Source organism: Zootoca vivipara, chromosome 1, assembly GCF_965207765.1.
Source record: "Zootoca vivipara chromosome 1, rZooViv2.hap1.1, whole genome shotgun sequence".
In the NCBI taxonomy this organism is placed as follows: Eukaryota; Metazoa; Chordata; class Lepidosauria; order Squamata; family Lacertidae; genus Zootoca; species Zootoca vivipara.
In genome coordinates, this window is record NC_142582.1 from 111,748,740 (window position 1) to 111,769,588 (window position 20,849).

Consider the following 20,849-nt stretch of genomic DNA (forward strand, 5'->3'; position numbering starts at 1 on the left):
TGACTGTACACTACTTCTGGTAAATGAGCCACCATATCTTTGCGTAACGTAACTTTCAGGTTGCGAATGCGGCAAACCTAGAAGTGTATACTTCTGGGTTTTGCCGCATGCGCAGAAGCGCTGTATCGTGTCGTATGCGTGCGCAGAAGCGGCGCCTCTTGTTGCGGATTTTTTGGGTTACGCACGGACCCCAGGGATGAATTAAGTTCATATCCGGAGGGTCCACTGTACTATCCGAAACCAAAGGGGCACATTGGATGCCAGATGTGAAATATATTGGCATTATTTCCAGATCTCCTACCCCATGAGACAGGGCAGTGGTGCCTTGGGTCTCCTGGATGGGGCTTGCTGGAGGGAAGGTAAAGGTAAAGGACCCCTGGATGCTTATGTCCAGTCAAAGATGACTATGGGGTTGCGGAGTTCATCTTGCTTGTGATCAGCAAGCCCAAAGAGGCTCAGTGGTTTAGACCACAGTGCCACCTGCATCCATCTCGCAGACATCCTATGCTCTGCCCTCCCCAGCAGGAGGCAGCAATGCTGCTCTGAATCCCCACCCCACAGGCGGGAGCTGTTCTTGCACAAGGGCCCTGCTTGTTCAGCCACTGTGAGAACAGGATGCTGGGCTTAGATGGGGCCACCGGCCTGACCCAACCAGGCTCTGCTTATGTCCTTCTGTGCGGTTTAGCCAGGAGAAGGAGCAACGCCCCGAACGCCCCCGCTCTCTCCTCCCTCTACTGGGGATTGAGCCTTCGCCTCCTCCAGCCAGCAGGGGGCGCCGCCTCGCCTCGCGGCCACTCCTCCCTCGCGGCCCACCTGGCTCACTCGCTCGCTCGTTCGGGCTCCAATCCTGGTCCAGGCCTGGGCCTAGCTCACTTGTTTGGTTTCCCTCACCATCCCCCCCCCACGCGCGGCAGGAGCGGGACGGGCGCCCGGCCGGAGGCCATGGAGATCGGCACCGAGATCAGCCGCAAGATTCGGGTGAGAGGCGGAGCTGCGCGGGGGGAAGGGCAGCCCGGAGGAGGAGGGGGGAGCCGGGAGGGGTGGAAGGGAAAAGAGGGCCCCGTCCCCCCAACTTCGGGGTGGGCCCAGACCCGTCGCCCCGCCAGGAAACCCCATGGGCGGGCTCGGGGGGGGGCAAGGCCCTTCCTCCTCGCAAACCGGAGCCGGCGACGGAGAGGCTTCCCCCGGGACGCCCTTCGACCCGGAGTCGTCTCCAACCCCCCAGAGCTTGATGTGTGGCCCACAGGATAAATCCGACCCCCCCCCAAACGAGCTTGTCGGGTTGCTCTGCCCATTTAAATATCCTGACAGGTGACCCACAGCACGTACTTGTAGGGCAGAGAGATGTGGGAAGACTTGTGCCTGCCTGTCTGGATATTGCATACCCCCCTCCCCCAAAAAGCTCATAGAGTACTATGGAAGCACGCATCCTCCTCCGTCTTATCCATCCCCCGCTGCAAAAGGCCGAAACTTTATTGCTTTCTTTTCTCAGATCCTCGCCCCCCACCCTCCTCCCCGGGTTCCTACGTAGCCAGCAAAACAACAACAAAGCCCGGGTTCAAGTTCTCCACTAAAGTACCGAAAGCCCATTGGGTAACTTTGGGCAAAGTTGCTACCTCATCATACCTAACACCTTACATGTTTTGAGGATGAAAAGGGCAGGGGAGAACCATGTAAATGTCACCCGAGCTCCATGGATAAAAGATGTGTGGTATTAGGAGGTATTTGAATACAGTGTTCGCTAGAATAAATCTAATATCAGAATGGGAGATGGGCATTTTTTGTTATTTACCTGCTTGCCCAAGTAGCCCCGATATCCCCCTAAGTGTTTCAGAAGGTTGAAAGACCTTTGAGCAGATTTTGAGGGAGGGGTGAGTGGGAATGATTGTAAATGGTTTTTCCTCTGTTCTGCTGACAAAAGTCCTTCTGTCAGTGGGCAGGCCATATTGGATACCATCTATAATGAGTAAAATAAAATAAATATTTTTAAACCAGACCTTGCCCCCTTGATTTTGGGGGCTTGTTTACTCAGTTCAGATGTGGGGTCTCATGCAGAATTTCCCATCACAACGCTGCAATGATAGGAGAAGAAACAACATAATTTTCTAAAGTCAGACAGGGTAATTTTATTCATTACGCAATTCCTAAAGGTAGGGCAACCCTCCTAGGACCTGGACTTGTAGCTCAGTCACCATAGAAACCATAGCACAGAACAAACATCCTTATGATTTGATTAAGCAGAAAGTAATAGAGATGACATAATGCCCCAGAAATCCACATAAAATGGTTCAATAATGCAGAATTTCTCATGTCCGTTTGCAGAACAAATTTTGGAGACCTGCACTGATTCAGCTGAAGTGTACCAAATCTGCAAATATATTAAGAGGAATAAATATTTCACAGAAAGCTAGTTCTTTCAACCTTCTTAGCCTGGGAAGTGATTTGAATATGTGTAAATCCCAACAGAATGTGTCATTATTTGGTAAATTTTCAATGATTTGCTTTGGCTTGTGTGCTGGGCTTGTATGATTCCCTTGTAAAAATACTTTGCTGTGCATGGGTGAATTGTTTTTAAATCATGAATTTTGAGCCACCATGACTAATTTATTTTATTTAAGTAAAGTTTCTCAATGTTTTTAGGGTGAATACCTAGAGGAAGGGATAAACATCTTGGAAATAAACAAATGGTGTTGGACATCTTCTATTTCCTGAACAGTCATGCACACTTAACTGATTGCTGTAACAATTCAAACATACTGATTTTCAAATGCAAAGAGCCTTTATGTAAACCTAGGAGTATGATCTAAAATATTTAAACATGTAGCCCATACACCTTTTACACTGCTGAATTATGTCTGTTTACAGACAAAATACTGATTTCTATATATACTGCCTTTCATCGCAGAATTCAAGGTAGAATAAATAAATGAATATTCAGAACTTCTACAATCAGTGATTAATAGTTAGTTGGCAAAATAGTGTTTCTTCATGGAATGGAAGTGCAGTAAATGCCATGTTGTTTAGTAAGTAGAATTTCAAATATTTGTGATTTGAGAACAGAAAGCACTGCAGAGATCAGGTTGTTGGAGTCATATACTTCCCCCCTCCCCTGCAAGGTTTTCCCCCTAGCATAGAAAAGCAACCTTTAATACAGTTAGTTGCAAACCAGTTTTAAGATGCTATAAGCATAGGCTTTAACATGTTTTTATTCAGATTTCCTCTAAGACCTTTTAGTCAATAATAATTAATATGTTTATTTTTAGAAGCAATATGCCATTTTTATCCACCTAGGTATAAAGCAAACGGTCCTTTCTCTATGCCACCTAGCTGTAAGGATGCTCACAAAAAAAAACACACACTGAATCTCCAAATCATCCTTTATTTTACAAAATGTTTGCCATGAGCCCAATCGTTGGGGAGGGCAGGAATCTTTGCATTTAAAAGTTACTTGCAAGTAAAATGTGAGTGTGCAGGATTGCAGTCTTGAAGCCTTACCTCTCCATGAAAGCTATAGCTAAACACAATCATTTGTTTTTTTATAATTTTGTATGGAAAGCCTCTGTATAATGATGAACTTATATTAGTAGCTTGTGTTTACGTATATGATAACAGTATGTTTACATTAGCCCACCTGTAGCACAGGAAGGAATATTATATTGGGGTCTGTCACTCCCTTGACCTACTGAAATGCAATCTGAGCCCATGTAACAGCTGCATATTGTTTTCCTTTTTACACCTGTCTCCATTTTTCAACCCTTCCTCTTGATGTTGAATTTTAGATTGTAAGATCCTCAGGACAGGGCACTGCCTGCTGGAAGGTACCATGCCTGCTGATGGCACTGTCTAAATTAATACTATTTTGCTACCATTTGCATCAGGCAGTCCCTCATTTAAACCTTGGTTTTGAATTTGAGACTTCTAGAGCAACTTCTGAATGCCTTTTGTTCGAAACTGTGCAATCCTAAATGGCTGCTTTTCTGTTCTTCATATAGAGTGCTATAAAAGGAAAGCTACAGGAACTGGGAGCGTATGTGGGTAAGTTTATTGTGCCTTTAGTTGTAAAAATAGGGCACAACTATGCATTTCTACTCAGAAGTAAGTCTCATTGTATTCAGTGGGGCTTCCTGCCAGGTAAATGGGAATAGGATTGCAGATCTAGTTTGGGGTTATTTTCTTACATGTATGTACAAAGACTGCTCGCCATTTGTTACTACTACCAAGTATCCCATAATGGTTTATAATGTAAGCAGGTGCCACATTTCCCATCACTATATCTCCATGCTGGGAAAAGCAGCACCTATTGAATTTATGTCTGTTCCACAGTTGTTAAAGGCATTGAGCCAGGATGGGGAACCCATGGCTTTCCAGATGAGCTCCTACTCCCATCCACCCCAGCCAGCATTGCCTATAGTAAGGGATTATGGGAGTTGTATTTCAGCAGCATCTGGAAGGCCACTTCGTCAACTCTCAGCCTAACCTGTCTCACACTGTAGCCATCCATCAGGATACAGGGGGGAAGGCTTTTATGCATCCTTAATAACCTTGATGTGCATTTCTGTGTAACTCTTGTGTGTTTTGTTTTTAATTGTAAAGCACCTGGTTGTAGGTGCTATAGAAATAATAATGAGCAAATATCCAAAGCAAATGTGCCATGTTTTTCTTCATATATGGTTCCCCTTACTGGTGAGCATTGAAAATAAAATCAGGAAATAAGTAAATAAAAAGGAAATTCCGTACCACAAACTTAGTAAAGAAATAGCCACAATAAAACATAGGCTATATTCTGAAAAAAGTTAAATTGGGAAGAAGAAAGACAGGGAAGGGAAGGAGACCCTTCCCATAATTTCACATTAAGTATTCCTATGCACTTCCACTTAGAATTAAGTCCCACAGAATTCAGTGGTGCTTAATCCAAACTAAAGCATTCATAGAATTGTGCTGCAGGGCCTTTTGCCATCAGGGCTACTGTTTGCAACCAGCAACATATATGTTCTAATAGCGCGCCTGGGAGTCTTACTAATGGCCAAAGTACATGGCTTCATACTGTCTCTGGTCCATGCCATTTCCTGTAATGATTCTGTTTTGTTTCTTGTTCTATGCCTGGGATAATCAGAAAGTTGCCCCCTCTCTTTTTATGACTTGTTTCATAGTCAAACTCTACAGCTGCCTGTAAAACATATAACATCCAGTTATATTTCCCTTTCTTTAAATCAGATGAAGAGCTGCCTGATTATATCATGGTCATGGTGGCCAACAAGAAGAGCCAGGAGCAGATGACGGAGGACCTTTCCCTCTTTCTAGGAAACAACACTGTGAGATTCACTGTATGGTATGTTTCTCATCCCTCTAATTCTTTGAACTATAATTCTTTGGTAGTCGAATCCTGGAACCTTCTCCACGACTAGATGAGTGCTTAGGCCAGGGCACATGAATACCCTTCACCTGTGCAACATTGCAAAATAAAGCCTTCCAAGGCAGATGAGCTTGTGGAAATGGGCAGGACTAGGGGGTTCAGCTTTTTTTTCAGGTGCTGAGCAAATGTGTCGTGGCATAAGAACTGGTTCCATTTCACAGAAGGAAGAATACTATGGTTTGACCATCTCCTTTTTCTGAATTTGAATGGTAAAGTTGATGCATCTTAAAACTCATGACCTAGTTCTATGTACTGAGTCGTTTTATGGTTCGCTTTTACATTAGTTGTCAAATGAAGTATAACATCCAGCTTGATGTTGCTGGGAGAACAACTCAGTTTCCTGAGTTTCCCCACCCACCCATTTCCTGGATCCTCCTTTGAACCGAGTCAGTGCATCTGCTGCTGTTACGTGTGATACATGTGCTGTTTGGTATTCTTCCAATTTTGCATTGGAATGCTGAATTCAAAGCACAAGAGGCATCTATGTGGATATTGATAAAAACGGGTCAGAAAAAATAATAAAACTTTTTATGATCCTGTTTATTACTTTGGGTGGTACGTATGTTACTTTTGCTGGGGTTGTGAATATGTGCTGTAGAAGCTCAGTCAAGCAGTTAAGCTCACCACAGAAAACAGCCATGTAGCAGAGTTGTCTTTACTAGCCAACATCAACACCCACCCACACTATTTACAGATGTTACATATGTTTTCTCTCTCTGAGTCCAGAGAGGGTCTTTGCTTCATACTCCTTGCTGAATGAAGTTCTAAGTCAATTTGCTTAGAGTTCTGTGAGTCCTGAAGTGTGGCCTTTGTCTCAGAAAAGTGTTTGGACAACTCACAGTGCTGCAACAGCCAACTTCCAACAACTCATACAGTTTATTTTAAGCTAAGTCCTTTTTTATATACACAAAGTTACTTGCCAAATCTACCCAATAACACAGATAAGGGAGTCACAATATGCCTGCAGGTGCATTGTGGGGAATGAGTAATCTCTGCTGACTCATGGATAATTAACTCAATAACTGCATTCCTTAACAAGTTTGAGAGTTGATTATTTGTTCTCATTGACCTAGAACAGTGTTTCTTGAGCTTGGGTCCTCCAGCTGTTGTTGGACTACAACTCCCATCATCCCTTACCACTGGTCCTGCTAGCTAGGGTTGATGGGAGTTGTAGTCCAACAACAGCTGGAGGACCCAAGCTCAAGAAACACTGATCTAGAAAGTTTGATGGCAGAGCAGAGTCTTGAATTTGGTTTCTAGTATTCCAATCCACATTGCACTTGCCTCCATGCTGATAACTTGCATTAAGAAAGTCATTTGCTCTTTATTCTAAATTTGATGACACTAGTCAACATAACAAAGTGACATATCCCTTCAGAAACTGCATTTGAAACAGATGTTAGCCATTAAAACGTTTTTTCTTATTTTTCAGGCTTCATGGTGTGCTAGATAAGCTTCGGTCTGTAACTACAGGTAAGTAAAGGAAAGACAACCTGGCTTATTGTTTGGAAATTAAGCATCTTCAGGAAGGGATAATGTGTGTATGCTTTCATTTACATTTTAGACATTAAAAATAATTATTGTTGCATGTCGTTATGTAAGAATTTAATTGTTATGACTGTACAGAAATTAGAATTTTAAGAAACGTTCTCATGCAAACAGGGGAAATATTATTTTGAAAGCATATATTACTCAATCTGAACTGAAGGAAGTGCATTTCTATCGAAATCTGCAGAGGAACATATTTTACAGTTGTGTGTAAATACTTCATTGAACTTTGAAATAAGATAAGGAATACCTGTATCTCCAGAACCTACCAACTTAAAATCTTCTGAATCGAACATCTTTGAGAGCAGTTTGCCTTCTGTCAAAAGCATTTCAAGTGGAAATGAGGAGAGATGTGGGGAGGAAGTCCTACTGCCCCTTACAGTCTCAAGTTCTCGACCAGAAAGGAGTGACTCTCGAGTTTCAACCAGCTCCCAGGAACAGAAAATTGCTGCCTCCCGGTAAGGTTCTCAAGTCTTAAAAACCAGTAACACATAGTGGCTATTTATTCACTCATTTGTTCATTGCATTTATGTATTGCTTTTCTGCTAAGCCACCCAATTGCTATTTACAATTTTGAAATGCTAAAATAAATACTATAGAGCAGTAATACTGCCTTATTGGACATCATCTTTTGAACAGCACAACTGTAACACGACTTAGAAACACTGATGATTAAGTGGGGTGTGTGCATGCACCTTAAATAGCAACAACAACATTCTCATATAAAATAAAGCCTTGTGGGATCCTTGGTAAATGTATTCCATAGGTTGTGCTTACCTCTCACATTGATAGTTTGGTGTTGAAGCTGATCATCAAACTGGAGGACTTTTTGATTCTTTTGAAAGAGGTTAGGGACGTTGTGCCCCAGAAGCCTCAAGGGCAACCTGGAACAACACAAGCAGCAGCATAAAATCTGTGATGTGGGTTTTCTTGGGGCAGGCAGAAAGAATTGTTTTGAATGGGAAAATTTGAATCTGAACATTTCAAATGAGGATAATTTGCACTGGGAAATTTTCATTTGGTCTAGAGAATTATCTAAATCAGCATGCTTATTTTACTTGAATTTAGTAAGCTGAGCTGAAAACTTTGAAATTACCAAGCTTGCCTGCCATTATTGGTATCAGTTCATTGTTATTAATTAACTTAGGAAATGCAAAAAAAATTCCACCCCACATCATTGGCAGAGATCTTACTGTGAGCAGGGAATAGTGGTCAGCTAAGGTTCCTTGATTCAAGGGTTGCCATTAGCTCTGACCAGCTGCTTAGGTGAGGTTGCTGGTTGCTTGCAACCATCTCCAGATGCAATTGGAGTCTCGGTGAACCACAAGTCAGATTAGAAAGCTTAATGCAAAATTTATTTAAAAATCATAGCAAAGTTTCAACAATTCAGGTTTGAAAGGTGTGTGTATAAACCTGTATGGTACTATACAGTTTGTGTTGATGTTAGAAGAAGTGAGTGTCTGGTATGTTCTTTTCCCACATGAAATGGACTGAGTAGGTTTTAAACTAAATGTAGGTTTCACAACTTAAAACAACAATTTGTGCAGTCACTGCGACCTCTAGTAGCCTATATACATGGGGTTTTTCCCTGGTCTTCTCAGTCATTCCAGTGGGGTTAGAATTGCTCCAAAGCAGCAGAAGCAAAAACAGATTTTTCATTCAATTTAGGATTGGGTTGACCCTGAAACACCTTATAGCAATTCACGCCTCCTGATAGGTGAGGACTACCTGGAAGAGAGCTGTGAAAGTTTGACAAACATGTTCTTATGCTCCCTGCTCAATTTGGAGGGTTCAAGCAAGCATTTTCTTGACATGAGGTAGAGGTAATATTTTCTTTTCTCATGTAGGCAGCCTCGCCAAGACATCTCCCCATCTCTCCTGATGTCAACTGTGAAACCTCTCAGGGAGCTGTCCCCCTTGGAAGCTGTGATCGACATTAAGCCTGAGCCGGATGACCTCATTGATGAAGACCTCAATTTTGTGCAGGAGAATCGGCTGCCCCGGAAGAAGCCTCTTGTGACGGTGACTTACGGTTCCTCCCGCCCATCTGCGGAAATTTACCGCCCACCAGCAAGCCGAGGTGCAGAAGGCAACATGCACTTTCAGAGAATGCCACAACAGAGTAGCATACAGACTGGCAAGCAGCTTGACATGCAGGGCGGCAGGTCACTGGAAGCCGTCCAGCTCTGCGATCCAGACGTGTCTGACAGCTTGGCTGAGAGTTACAGGCCCACTGCCAAAGGGAATGCTGATAAAATTAGCAGTGAGGTAAGTATGTAAGCCCAAGCTATGCTGGTAATTTAACATGTACTCAACAAACGGAGGTCACCATGGACACTTGGAGTCCCCTGTTCCAAACATAGCAAGAGTGGTCAAAAATATCTCACACATGACATCTAAACCTCGTGGCATCCAGATTCTACTTGCTTTATTGACTAGGGGGTGAAAAATGTGTGTTTCTGTATGGTGTTAGCCTTAAATAGGGTGAGTAGCAGTTGTAGCCCTCACCTGGGCATGGCTGGGCCTTGCGTGAGTGTTAGGTGTCCATTTTTCTTAGGTTTGTTCATTGGCTAATACGAAATAAGAGGATTTCAAGTTTTCTGTCTTTGGGAAGCTCTTGTCACACCGATGTGTCTGACTGGAACTCCTTCGTGTCGTAGAATATTCTGGATAATGCTCCTGGGCAATAGTCTTCAATGTTTCCGGACCTAGGACTCACCTTTAACCCAATGTAATGCATTTGCAGACCCATTTCTTAATTTTTACTCAATATTTGTATGGTGCTGTTGAGACCCACCTTAAATCAGGCAATAACCTGATAGTTATTCCCAACCCTCCAGTTGAAGACCAATGGCCTAAGGTGTACACTCACCCAGACAATCACTATACAATCACTATACCCAGTGTGGTATAGTGATTAGAACGCCAAGACCTAGGTTCAAATTCCCACTCATCCGTGAGCATGGCCTAGTCTCCATATCTAAGCCTAACCCTACCTCACAGGGTTGTTGTGAATATAAAGTGGAAGGAACCTTGTATGGCACCTAAGTGCCTTGAAAAGAGAGATGGGTAATAAAGGCACAGATTGCAGCACTGTATGAGCTAAGAGTGCGCCTGAGTTCACACCCAGCACTCTTGATGGGCCAGCTATCATTCAGAGAAGCTTGACTACCTTCGCTGACCTGTCACGGAGCAACCCTGAACATTTGCAAGGAAAAATGAGAGTTCCTTGGAATGAGGTTTGAACATCATCGAACTAAGCTGCACTTGAAGGTAAAACCAACTACTGCATCTTGTTTATCTGGCTGCTGTTCTTAGAACCTTGCCTGTTCAGGTTGTGTGACTTTTGGTTTCCAGATCCTTGCATATTAGAGTTTGTCACTGAATCAGCCTGTGGTCAATCCCAGCACTAGCTCTCTGGTCTTTTGTAAAGCAAAGCACACTGTAAGAAAGGAAATGGGATGAATGGATATGTGGCTTTCAGTATCTATTTGTCCCATATTCTAATGGGACAATATCCCTGTGACCACTTGTTCTACGCACTTGGCGGCTGCTTTCTCCACCCCAGATCTTTTAGAAGGGCATATAAGTATTATTGTTCATTTTAAATAATTGGTTTCAGTTTGGGATCCTCATGTCGGAAGCCTTTGGTTCAAGTCAAGGGTGGGGAACTTCAGGCCCAGGGGCCATTTGGGTCCCTCCAGGCCTTCCCCTCTGGCCCTGAGATTTTCCCCAGACCACATCCCCTTCTGATGTCAAATGCTTCATCAACCCTTCTATACGCCCTCCTGCAGTGGGTGCTTGCTTGGATAGAGAGGGCTGCATAAAGAAACTAGCCTACTGAACAAAGGTAATAGTTTCATTTTTTGCTTTGCCAGCTTTTTCCTCCGGCCTCACCCACCTCTGGCATGTGACCACTGGAAGATAACCTGGATGGGAATGTGGTCCCCTGACTTAAGTTGTCGTAGCCACTAGCCCCAAAGGAGAAAGAGTTTTTGTATACATAATCTGTGTCTGGCAGTCTTGAAGTCGATGAGGGTGAACAAACTGAAACTCCAGACAAGACAGACATATGTATGCCTGTATGTATTCATTCTTAATCATATTTGTTAGACCCCCTTCATAAAACAAGTTCTCTAGGCACTGTATACAGTCAATTAAAAACATAAGAATAATTCAGTACAAAATAATAATCCAATGAATCTTAAAAAAACTAACCCGGCAAAAAACAGAAATACTGAAAGGCAACCCAATAAAAGAAAATACAGACCACATGAGCTGAAAACAGTGAACAAATACTGCAGTTAGCACTATCAACTGTAGCACAGGGACTAAACCAGGGGTCCCCAAACTACGGCCCGGGGGGCGGATGCGGCCCAATTGGCCTGCCAATCCGGCCCGCGCCGACCGCCGCCGACCGCTCTTACGGCGCGCAGCGCGGCAGCGCTCTTCCGGGTCGGGGAAAAAGCGCCGAAAATCCATTGTGCGCATGCGTATGGGCCTCCCCCGACCCGGAAGTGCACCAGAAATGACCTCTTCCGGGTCGGGGGAGGCCCATATGCATGCGCACAATGGATTTTCGGCGGTTTTTCCACCCTGGAAGTGCGCCGCCGCGCCAGTAAGCGCCCGTGCGCATGTGCACAAGCGCGCACTCCCCCGCCCGCCGGCCCGCACAGGCGCGCGCTCCCCCGTCCTCCGGCCCGCCGCGCGATCGGCGCGGTGGGAACCGGCCCAAACGCCGGTAAGTCTGGGGACCCCTGGACTAAACTAATAATGAGATCTTTAAAAAGCCCTGGGAGAACAAAAAAAGGCTTAGCCCGGTAGCAAAAGGATGACAAAGAAAGCTTCCTTAGAGACAACACATCCTTCAAGATGGAGGCACTTCCAATGGAGAGGGCACACAGAGAAGGGCCTCTGGAGATGACCTCAGGGTTTGGACAGGTGGTGCTGATGATCCTGGGCAAGGAGCTCATCCTGTTTGGATAGGGTTACCCTCCCCAGAAGCAACAGGTTCACAACTTGGCTGTGCTGCTAGAACTGTCTCTGCTCTTGCATGTGGAAGTGACAACAGTGCCCTGAACTGCCTTTGACCAACTCCATCTGATTTGCCAGCTGTGCTCTTTCCAGGAGAAATCAAACCTAGCATGGTTATTTCCAGGTTGGATTACTCTAATGTGCCTTATATGGAGCTGCAATCCAGGAATGTCAAGTGATTCAGAATGCTGGGGCCCATAGTGCTTGCCTGGGGCCAGCAGGGTCTACCATTTTACGCCTGTTTTGTACAAGCTTCATTGCTACAAATTTGCTTTCAAGCTCAATTCCAGGCGCTGGCCTTGACCTTCAAAACTGGCGTGGGACCAGTGTACCTTGTGGATCATCTTCTCTCTGAACCTGCATGAGATCTTGGCTCAGTTTTTAAGGCCCCTTTCACTGTCCTCCCATCAACAGAGCTGCAGTTGGTGTAGTGGCACCAGTACTTTGGAACAACCCCCTTAATGAGCATGCACATCAAACTGTTTTAGACCAGCTGACCATTTTTAGTCATGTGCCTTCAGATAATGTCTGCTGGTGTGCTTTATCGATGTTGTTGTTGTCGTTTCTAAGACTGTATTTCACATTATTGTGGTGTGGATATAAATATTAAGTGAATAAATAAATAATAAAATACCGCCCCTTGTCACGTCTGCCTCTCCTTTTCCCACTGTCTCCTCCTCTGTCAGAATTTTGTAAAGCCTTTGGGACATTAAAAAACCCCGACACGTCACTCCACTCCATATCAGTGCATACATTGATGGTGCTAAGGAGAACCACTAGTGGGAAGTGGGAGGCTTCTGAGTTCTTCCTCAGGTTACAGTTTCAATCCATTTTATAACTTGAGTAGTGTGTTATTTTTTTTAAAAAAAAATACACCAGTGGATTATTTTGGAGGGACCAGCACTAGTTTATTGCAAAGTATTAAAATAAGTCGCACATGTTGTAGGTGCCCTTCTCAGCAAATCCCCCACTCTTAACAGTTGATCATACAAAATTGAGACTCTTGCTCTGGACCTGCTCTTCACAGTCACATCTAGCTAATCTCACCATATTTTGGGCTGTCATGATATTAGCTACTGGTTCCTTTCCTTCATGGTGGGTGTGGCTCTCCTGTCCTTTTTTGCTGTGTGTTAGTGTCTTCTGCACTCACCCATTGTGTAAAGGGGACAGGATACTATCAATCATTACATTCTTAGGTATGGATGAGTAAGTGGCTGGGAGTATAAATATGAATTTGTTTTCTTTAGAAGGCAGATTTCCAACTACCCGGTTGTGAATGTACATATTGATTTAGGGGGGGGGAGAGAATGCAAGAAGGACTTTTCTTTATTTCTTTATCGTACATGAGTTTCTGGCTTTCCATTTTAGGGCTCATCCAGACATCCTTTTGTGCTGTGTTTCTAGGCACACATCTGTGTTTCAAAGTGCTGTGTCCCAAGTCCTTTTTTCGCCCTGGCACTTTCCCTGCCCAAACCAGCTATTTATCCCTGAAGCAGAGCAAACTGCAATCTGCAGAAAGCCCTAATTGCTGTTTGTTCTGATCCAGCATTAAAAAGCAGGTTTTTGCTGGAAAGGCATGGGCATTTTAAAAAAATGCTCGGACATGGCACTTTAAAGCTTGGATCTGTGCCTAGGAAGTGTGGGGCAAAAGGTTAGTGTGGATGAGCCCCTAGGCTTTGACCAGGCTTCCCCTTCATGCTTATTCACAAACACTCATTCTGTCTCTCACTGCTCTTCCTGTATTATTCTCTTCCTGCCTCGCTGCCTCTGCCTTTTGCAGTAAGTCAGCCAAGTGAATCTGCACAAATTTTGCCCTAGCACCCATAATTCTTGGTAAATAATTTTAGAATTTGGATTTTTTTTTAATGCAAGCTGCCTTGATGAAGGTGATTGCCCTTTTTTGTTCTTGTGTGTTTTGCTTTTAAAGCTGTATCCTGCATGCATTCTTTCCCTCCAGCTCTTCCTTTCGTGAGTTGCTGACGAAAGTGTCGTGGATTTGAATAAAGGGGACTCAGATTGAAATTCCACGAAGCTCATTGGGCAACCGTAGTGATTGACACTCTGCTTTCCCTCCTTCACAGAGCTGTTGTGAGGATAAAATGGAGAAACCACCCACCTGCTATTGTGAGCTCCTTGAGGGGAAAGCAGGATGTGAATGTGATAATTAAAGGTTGAAAACCCCACCCATTGTGCTAAGAACCTCTTGTTGCAGTGGGATCCTGAGGTTATCCTGAAAATGGGACAGGTTGGGGTAACGGGAAGAGGAACAAAACAAAACAAAATTAGCTCAGCTCCCCAAGAAAAAGTCAACTAAACACCTGCCATTGCTTTTAAATATAGTGTGGGGAGTTTGCTAATTGATCCACTGGGAACCATCCACCTCTCTGATTCCAAAACAACTTTCCGAAGCAAAATTGGAGGGGGCAGGTGGATGAGAAAGAAGCGAGGGCTTCCTGTGGTAGATGTTGGCTTTGAGCGGTACAGCAGGGCAAATGTGATCATCTGAATCACTCTTGGGGTGAAGCAGACACCCCCAAACTGCGGCCCTCCAGATGTTTGGCCTACAACTCCCATGATCCCTAGCTAACAGGACCAGTGGTCGGGGAAGATGGGAATTGTAGTCCAAAACATCTGGAGGGCCGGAGTTTGGGGATGCCTGGGGTGAAGGGAACTAAGACCTGAACACTGCATAGTACTTGTGAATCTGGGTGCTGTTTCTGGAATTTTAACCACTTGCTCAGTACATATTATTATTATTATTATTATTATTATTATTATTATTATTTATGTTGCACTTTAGAAAATGTCATATTTCTTCAAAGATTAAGTACATGCTTTTGATCCATTCAGTTGTCCAAATTTGCATGTGTGTGTGTGTGTGTGTTTAAAGTTTTACACACACATAATCATACCTTTCTCTATATATCCACCAAGAAATGTACATGATGTACAGGAAATTCAACACAGGAAAACCCCAGAGGGAGTCAGGAGCAAGCAGGGGTATGATTGTGATTACTGTACAGTACTTCAGTTACATGGTTGTTGTTTTTTTGCTTGTTAACAGGCTTCACTCACCATCAGGCATGGAAAACACATGTCTTTTGGACATTGGGAAAACCAGCTACTTTCTCTTTTTCAAAGCAAAGTCAATGAATAGTTACGTTGTCCTGGAAATGCCTGCCTTAAAGGAGATGCTACAAATTTCTCAAACAAAAACGTATCAAATAAATTATCTTATTGCTTGCAGGAAGAAAACTTGAGGAAGAGAAAACTCCCAGTTGTAAGCTCTGTAGTTAGAGTGAAACGGTTCAGCAACGATGGAGAGGAGGAGGAGGAAGAGGAAGACTGTGGACTCCGCCTGGGAGGCATCTCCAGCAGCGTCTCTGTGCCTGCAAAACCTGAGAGAAGGTACCTAAGAATTGTGGGGTTTGAATTAGGCCAAAGAAAGTAAGCACCTGAGTTCCTGATGTGCCTAAGCTGTTTCTAGGTGTCTGGCCACATTGCAAGATCAAATGATGCCCTTTGCCCAGGAAAATACATTAGAAGTAATTTTGTTGCCATCGTATTGCTTGATTATTTAAGAGGCCTTTTTACAGTAAGGCCTTTTAAGAGGTCATTTTACAGTAATGATTGTTTACGGAGGAGAAAACAAATGCAAGCCTTGGCAAGCTGGGAGCAGCACGCTAGTAGGAACTGCTGCCGTTGCTGCAGGGTGATCAAGTGGGGAGACGAATTGCCAACTGAATCAGAAACTGATGGGTAGGAGATGCCTCGGTGAGCGTCATGTGAACCCACAGTTGCTGACTTGTCACGCTGCTGGTGTCAGGAGGTCATGTGACCTGCATGTTTAAAAGTGCTGACTAGGGTGTCCTCTGCCTCCCAGGCCAACAACCAACTGCTGCTATACAGTAATGGTGGGACTTCCCTTCCACCTCAGCTTCCATGCAGTGTTTTCCCAGCAGTACCTCGCAGGCCAGTGCTGATCTCAAGGTGTATTTTGCTGTGGATCCAAAAGTTGGATCCAACAGTTATTTCATCATGTTACAGAAAAGGGAATGAGGTCAGAAGATGCCGCCACAGCAGAAGCGTGATCTCTACAGTTGTTGGGTGTATGGCAGGGGATTGCAGAATATTGAAGGGTGCCCTCTGTGTGGAGATGAATGCCAGGAGGAGAGAAATCAGTCATATTTCAGTAATAGGATGTGTGGCTCACAGAGTAGCACAGAAGGTGGCAGACGCAATAGGGCAGCTGATGATCAAATAACCCCAAAAATTCTCATCTGTGCACCTCGTGAGGATTTCAGCCAAGCTTTTGAAAACACAGCTTAGCAATACTTCACTCTTCTGTAGTTCCACAATGACAAATTAATTTCCTTGTATCTTTTTTTTGTTCAATCCCTCCAGGCCGTCGCTGCCACCTAACAAACAGGCCAATAAGAATTTAATATTGAAAGCTATCTCTGAAGCCCAGGAATCTGTTACAAAGACAACAAATTATTCTGCAGGTAAGTGACTGTAGTTTGACAGGGACACGTGAGCTCCAAGCCCAGTTTAGGAAGCCCGAATGAATCGAGGCACAGGAAGATAAATGTAAACAGCAACGTATCCAGAAGATCGCTGCCACCACCTGTGGCATGAGTCACAATGTTTTTTCTATCTTACTACAACTACAGGTGTTTTAAGTTAGGATGTTTGTGTTATCTTCGATTTTTGCTGTTAGGCTCATAGGAAGTGTTGCAATGCATCAGTCTAAGGAAGGATGGGGTTAGGGAAAATAATACAAAGACAACCTGAGCACGTCAGGATTTCATGTGGAGAGAGGAGAGTCCCCCTCACTTCATGCCAGGTCATTTTATTACACGCCAAGGGATGGCACCACAGAATTCAAAAAGGACCAATCAAATTCCTCCAGCCCCTCCCAAAAGGTTCCCCATGGGGTCGGATCAGGTAGCAATCATTACATGAGAAAGCAGGAAACTTAACCCTATCACCTACACATCAAAGCAGGAAGGTAGCCGTGTTGGTCTGAGTCGAAGCAAAATAAAAAAATTCCTTCAGTAGCACCTTGAAGACCAACTAAGTTTATATTTTGGTATGAGCTTTCGTGTGCATGCACACTTCTTCAGATACATGTATCTGAAGAAGATACGTGTATCTGAAGAAGTGTGCATGCACACGAAAGCTCATACCAAAATATAAACTTAGTTGGTCTTTAAGGTGCTACTGAAGGAATTTTTTTATTTTGCATCAAAGCAGGAGATAGCAAGGAAGTGACTTCCTGGCATCAAAACCCTGTTGCTTACCAACTCTGTGTTTGACCACCTAATCTGTGAGGGGTTGTTCATTAGCATAACTACATCAAAGCTACTTTGGATCTTTTATGGTAGGAAGGAGATAGGAAGGGTGCCTTGAAAGAATGTCCTGGCAAATGGTCTGTGTACGGGACTGTCCTGCTTTAGAGAGAATGGCAGAAATGCAGAGGCTTCTGGGAATTTTATCAGAAACAATGTCTCATGAATTCAGGGCCAGTCAATCCGATGTTTGCACCAGAGACACATGACCTGCTCCATGTCCATAATTCCTCATCATAATTCCCATGATCCCCACAAGGAAGCTCCCTTCTACCGTGTCAGGCTATTGGTCCATTTAGTTCAGTATTGTCAAACCTGATTTGCAGCGACTCTCCAGTGGCGCGAGACACAAGAGATTGAACTTAAGATCTGCTGTGAATGCTCACCGTGCTTATTTTGCGTATGTTTAAGTTTTAACATCAGGCAGCGCACCAAGCATCTGATGAGGTGGACTTTAGTCTCTGAAAGATCCTGCCATCATCCATGTTAAGGTGCCACTGTTTGTTGTTTTAGCTGCAGTAAACTTAACATGGCTGCCCCTCTGGAAATGGTTTTTGGTTTGACGGTGCAAACACCAGCCCCACAGATGAGTTTTCATTGCAAGATCACAAGTGAGATGTTTGCTGCAGAGCTGGCACCAAATGGTGTTGCAAGTGAACAGAAGCCCCACTTGTTACGGAAAAGCTCCCACAGTCTCTCTTATGCTCTATCTATGCCCTGGACTAGCAATGCCATCCCATACATGTCTATGTGCACATTTATTGAAGCTTATTCCCAGGGAAGTGCGGATTGCAGGCTAAAGCTGGGATCCGTAGTGCTATGAGGGAACTAGAAGTACCCAACACAGAATTTTCAGTACATTTAGCAGGATTCTTTGTGGGAAACCATGATGGTTAAGCGGGTATAAAATACTTTAAGCTCGATGTGCAGATCGGTCCTTAAGTCTTTGAAATATTTCTATATTTCCTTGATGGGATTTCCATTCCATCTCTCCTAGCAGAAGGTTTTCAAGATTGCTTGCAGCTTTAAGGACTACATTGCAATAGTAAAGACAACCCATGAAATGGAGCATTGAAACCACACATTAATGTTCTAGCATTGTAGCCTTGCTGAGAATCTAAAGCCCACTCTAATCTTCTGGCATTGGCAGGAAGGGCCTTCAGTGGCTCCCCCTCAAGTAAGAAAGGACTCTGAGAAGTGCTGGCAAATGTTCTTGCCCCCTAGATAATGATACTGTATTAGCAGCCAGATGGAAGCATCAGTGCAACCGGACAGCTTATCCTTTCTCTGCTGACTGTCTAGCCAGTGTGTCAGCTAACTTTTGACTGAGACAAATGTTCTCCAAACCAACACATTCAAGTGAAAGCAGAAGTATACATGGTGTAAAAGACAAAAGCAGAAGTTTCGTGGAGCGATAAAAAGGTAGCTTATTAATTAATGTCTTGAGTTAATTTCGTGCCAGAAATCCATCTAAAAGCCTAACTTTTATGACGTTAGAAATGACTGCTTCTTTTGGCCTATTTATCTGGATTTTTAGAGAATGCAATTAACTTTTGTGATAATGAATCACTTGTTCTTTGCATATCAGCCTTTGATGGTTTTTTTCTTTTTTAATTGTGGAAAGTGCCAGCAAAGCAGACAGTTCCTGTGGCTCCCAGAACCCGGACATCTCAAGAAGAAACCTTTCTGGAAGTGATGCATGGCCAGAGCCGGCCATCCAGAGGGAACTCCCAGATACAGGAAGAGGAGCCAAAGGAACAAGCATTAGGGAGACTTCCAGGTGATGGTGAATAAAGTGCTCTGTTCTCAAGGATAGGTTAATTCTGTTCTCCAGCCCAAAAACGTGTGTTATGCTGCAGGCACATGTAATTCTGTTGAACAGAAATCTCAACCCAATAAGCCTCAGATTATTGTGTGTTCCTCTTTCATTTCCTCACTATAATTGGGGGGGGGGGGGAGAGATAGAGAAAGACCTTTTCTGTTATTGGACTGCTTCTGTGAAGCTCACCAGCAGGGCATAAAGTCTCTTTTCACACCAATCTGGCAACTGGAATTCAGTGGCATTCATTGCCTCTAAACAGAGATGTTCCAATTAGTCATTATGGGGTAGCCATCCAATTAGCCCAAAGGTGGACCTATCTATCCACCTTAAATTTGCCTAATTCCCTTTTAAAGGCATCCAAGGTAATGTTGACTCTATGAGATAAAACCAGCTACAGAGCAGGGAGGCAGTGCGGAAGCCCAAAGTCCACTTCCAGTCTCTCTAGGTCGAATCCAACAGTAAAGTAATTCTCAAAAAGGTCCATAGAGGAGGAGGCAGAAATCTCCTAACATTGTGCAGATGACTAGAATAAGTGGAAGCTGATTATAAGAGAATCCCGTGCCTTGCGAAGGGTGGGAGAACACTTGTTAAGAATAGAGTTTTAGGAAGTGACTGCACAGCTGTCCCTTAATTTGAGTTGCACAGGCAGTAAAATACTTTTTCATTCCACATTTATTTTAGGAACCCAGCAAAGGCAGCTCTTTTCCCGTCTCCAGATCGAACCAGCCATTGGAGAAGCATTACAAAAGGCACAAGGTTAGGTGTGGTTGTTTAATGAAAAAGAGAAAGAAAGCAGGCTTCCCAAGTCCACTAGCTGCCAAAAAAATTAGGTTTAAAACAGTGCCATTTAACTTTTATTGTGTTACAAGTCCAAATCTTATTTGAAAAAACTTAAGTCCCTTCAGTGTTTTGCTAATGGGAAGGTACTTATTTTGTCACCTGCTGTCAAAGCCAATCCTGTGTGGACTTTGTGTTACTATGTCCGACGTTGATGCATTAATTTTGTGTTGAAGGAAGAAGCTTAAATTACTTTTATTTCAGATTGTAGCAAACTGTGGAGTACTTTTGAAGGCTTTCATTTGACTGAGTGGTCTGAAGCACAGATCCGTTCATTCTATTTGCCTTGGGAGATTCTCCGAGGAAAGTCCCGTTTAAATAAATAGAATCAAGCAGATGGATTATTGGGCTGGCACCATTTATTTCAGGGAGACTTGCACAGGGGGAAATTCCTGGTGGGTCACGTCAAAGGCATTCGTTCTGACTGCACTGTAATAGCCACCTTTGTTCAAGCAATGAATCTTAGATAGCTTTCCACACAACATCCCATGTACTTAAGAGATGCTTTTAATGCAGTCATGCAATGGCCTGTGCAGGTTGGCCATCCACCCTGTGCTCCCTTATTTTGCTTGCTCTCTCTTTCCCCACCAATGCCACTCTTGCTCAATAATCATCCAATATTAGTTGCTTCTCCTGGCGCAGAGCTAGCAGCAGGGATAGGACTATGCCTATGGATCACTCTGTGCCACGTTTAACACTGTGCGCTGCAGCGGTTGCAAGCGTGGTTTCTTGTGGCCACTCTTGTATCCATTAAAGGACCGCTGGGCCAGGAGTAACGAGAGCATATGAACTGAATTAGCAGCCTATCTAGTGCAGTGCCATCTTGACCACAGTGGCTGCTTGC

The 20,849-nt window shown here is 43.9% G+C and overlaps 1 protein-coding gene across 2 annotated transcripts in view; it reads left to right on the forward strand.

Annotated features, from left to right (window-relative positions):
• The first annotated feature begins 907 nt into the window (after positions 1–907).
• The window catches only part of ZC3H14 (zinc finger CCCH-type containing 14), a 29,948-nt gene continuing 10,006 nt past the window's right edge, over positions 908–20,849 (forward strand). The window contains exons 1-10 of one of the 2 annotated variants that reach the window (XM_035107584.3): positions 908–978; positions 3,993–4,035; positions 5,215–5,329; positions 6,846–6,886; positions 7,224–7,419; positions 8,809–9,229; positions 15,243–15,403; positions 16,400–16,500; positions 18,971–19,126; positions 19,850–19,924. In XM_035107584.3, the coding sequence (XP_034963475.2) occupies positions 943–978; positions 3,993–4,035; positions 5,215–5,329; positions 6,846–6,886; positions 7,224–7,419; positions 8,809–9,229; positions 15,243–15,403; positions 16,400–16,500; positions 18,971–19,126; positions 19,850–19,924 (1,345 nt within the window). In that variant the 5' untranslated portion in view covers positions 908–942. The remainder of the gene's footprint in view (positions 979–3,992; positions 4,036–5,214; positions 5,330–6,845; positions 6,887–7,223; positions 7,420–8,808; positions 9,230–15,242; positions 15,404–16,399; positions 16,501–18,970; positions 19,127–19,849; positions 19,925–20,849) is intronic. The other variant, XM_088655106.1, reaches the window with a different exon arrangement.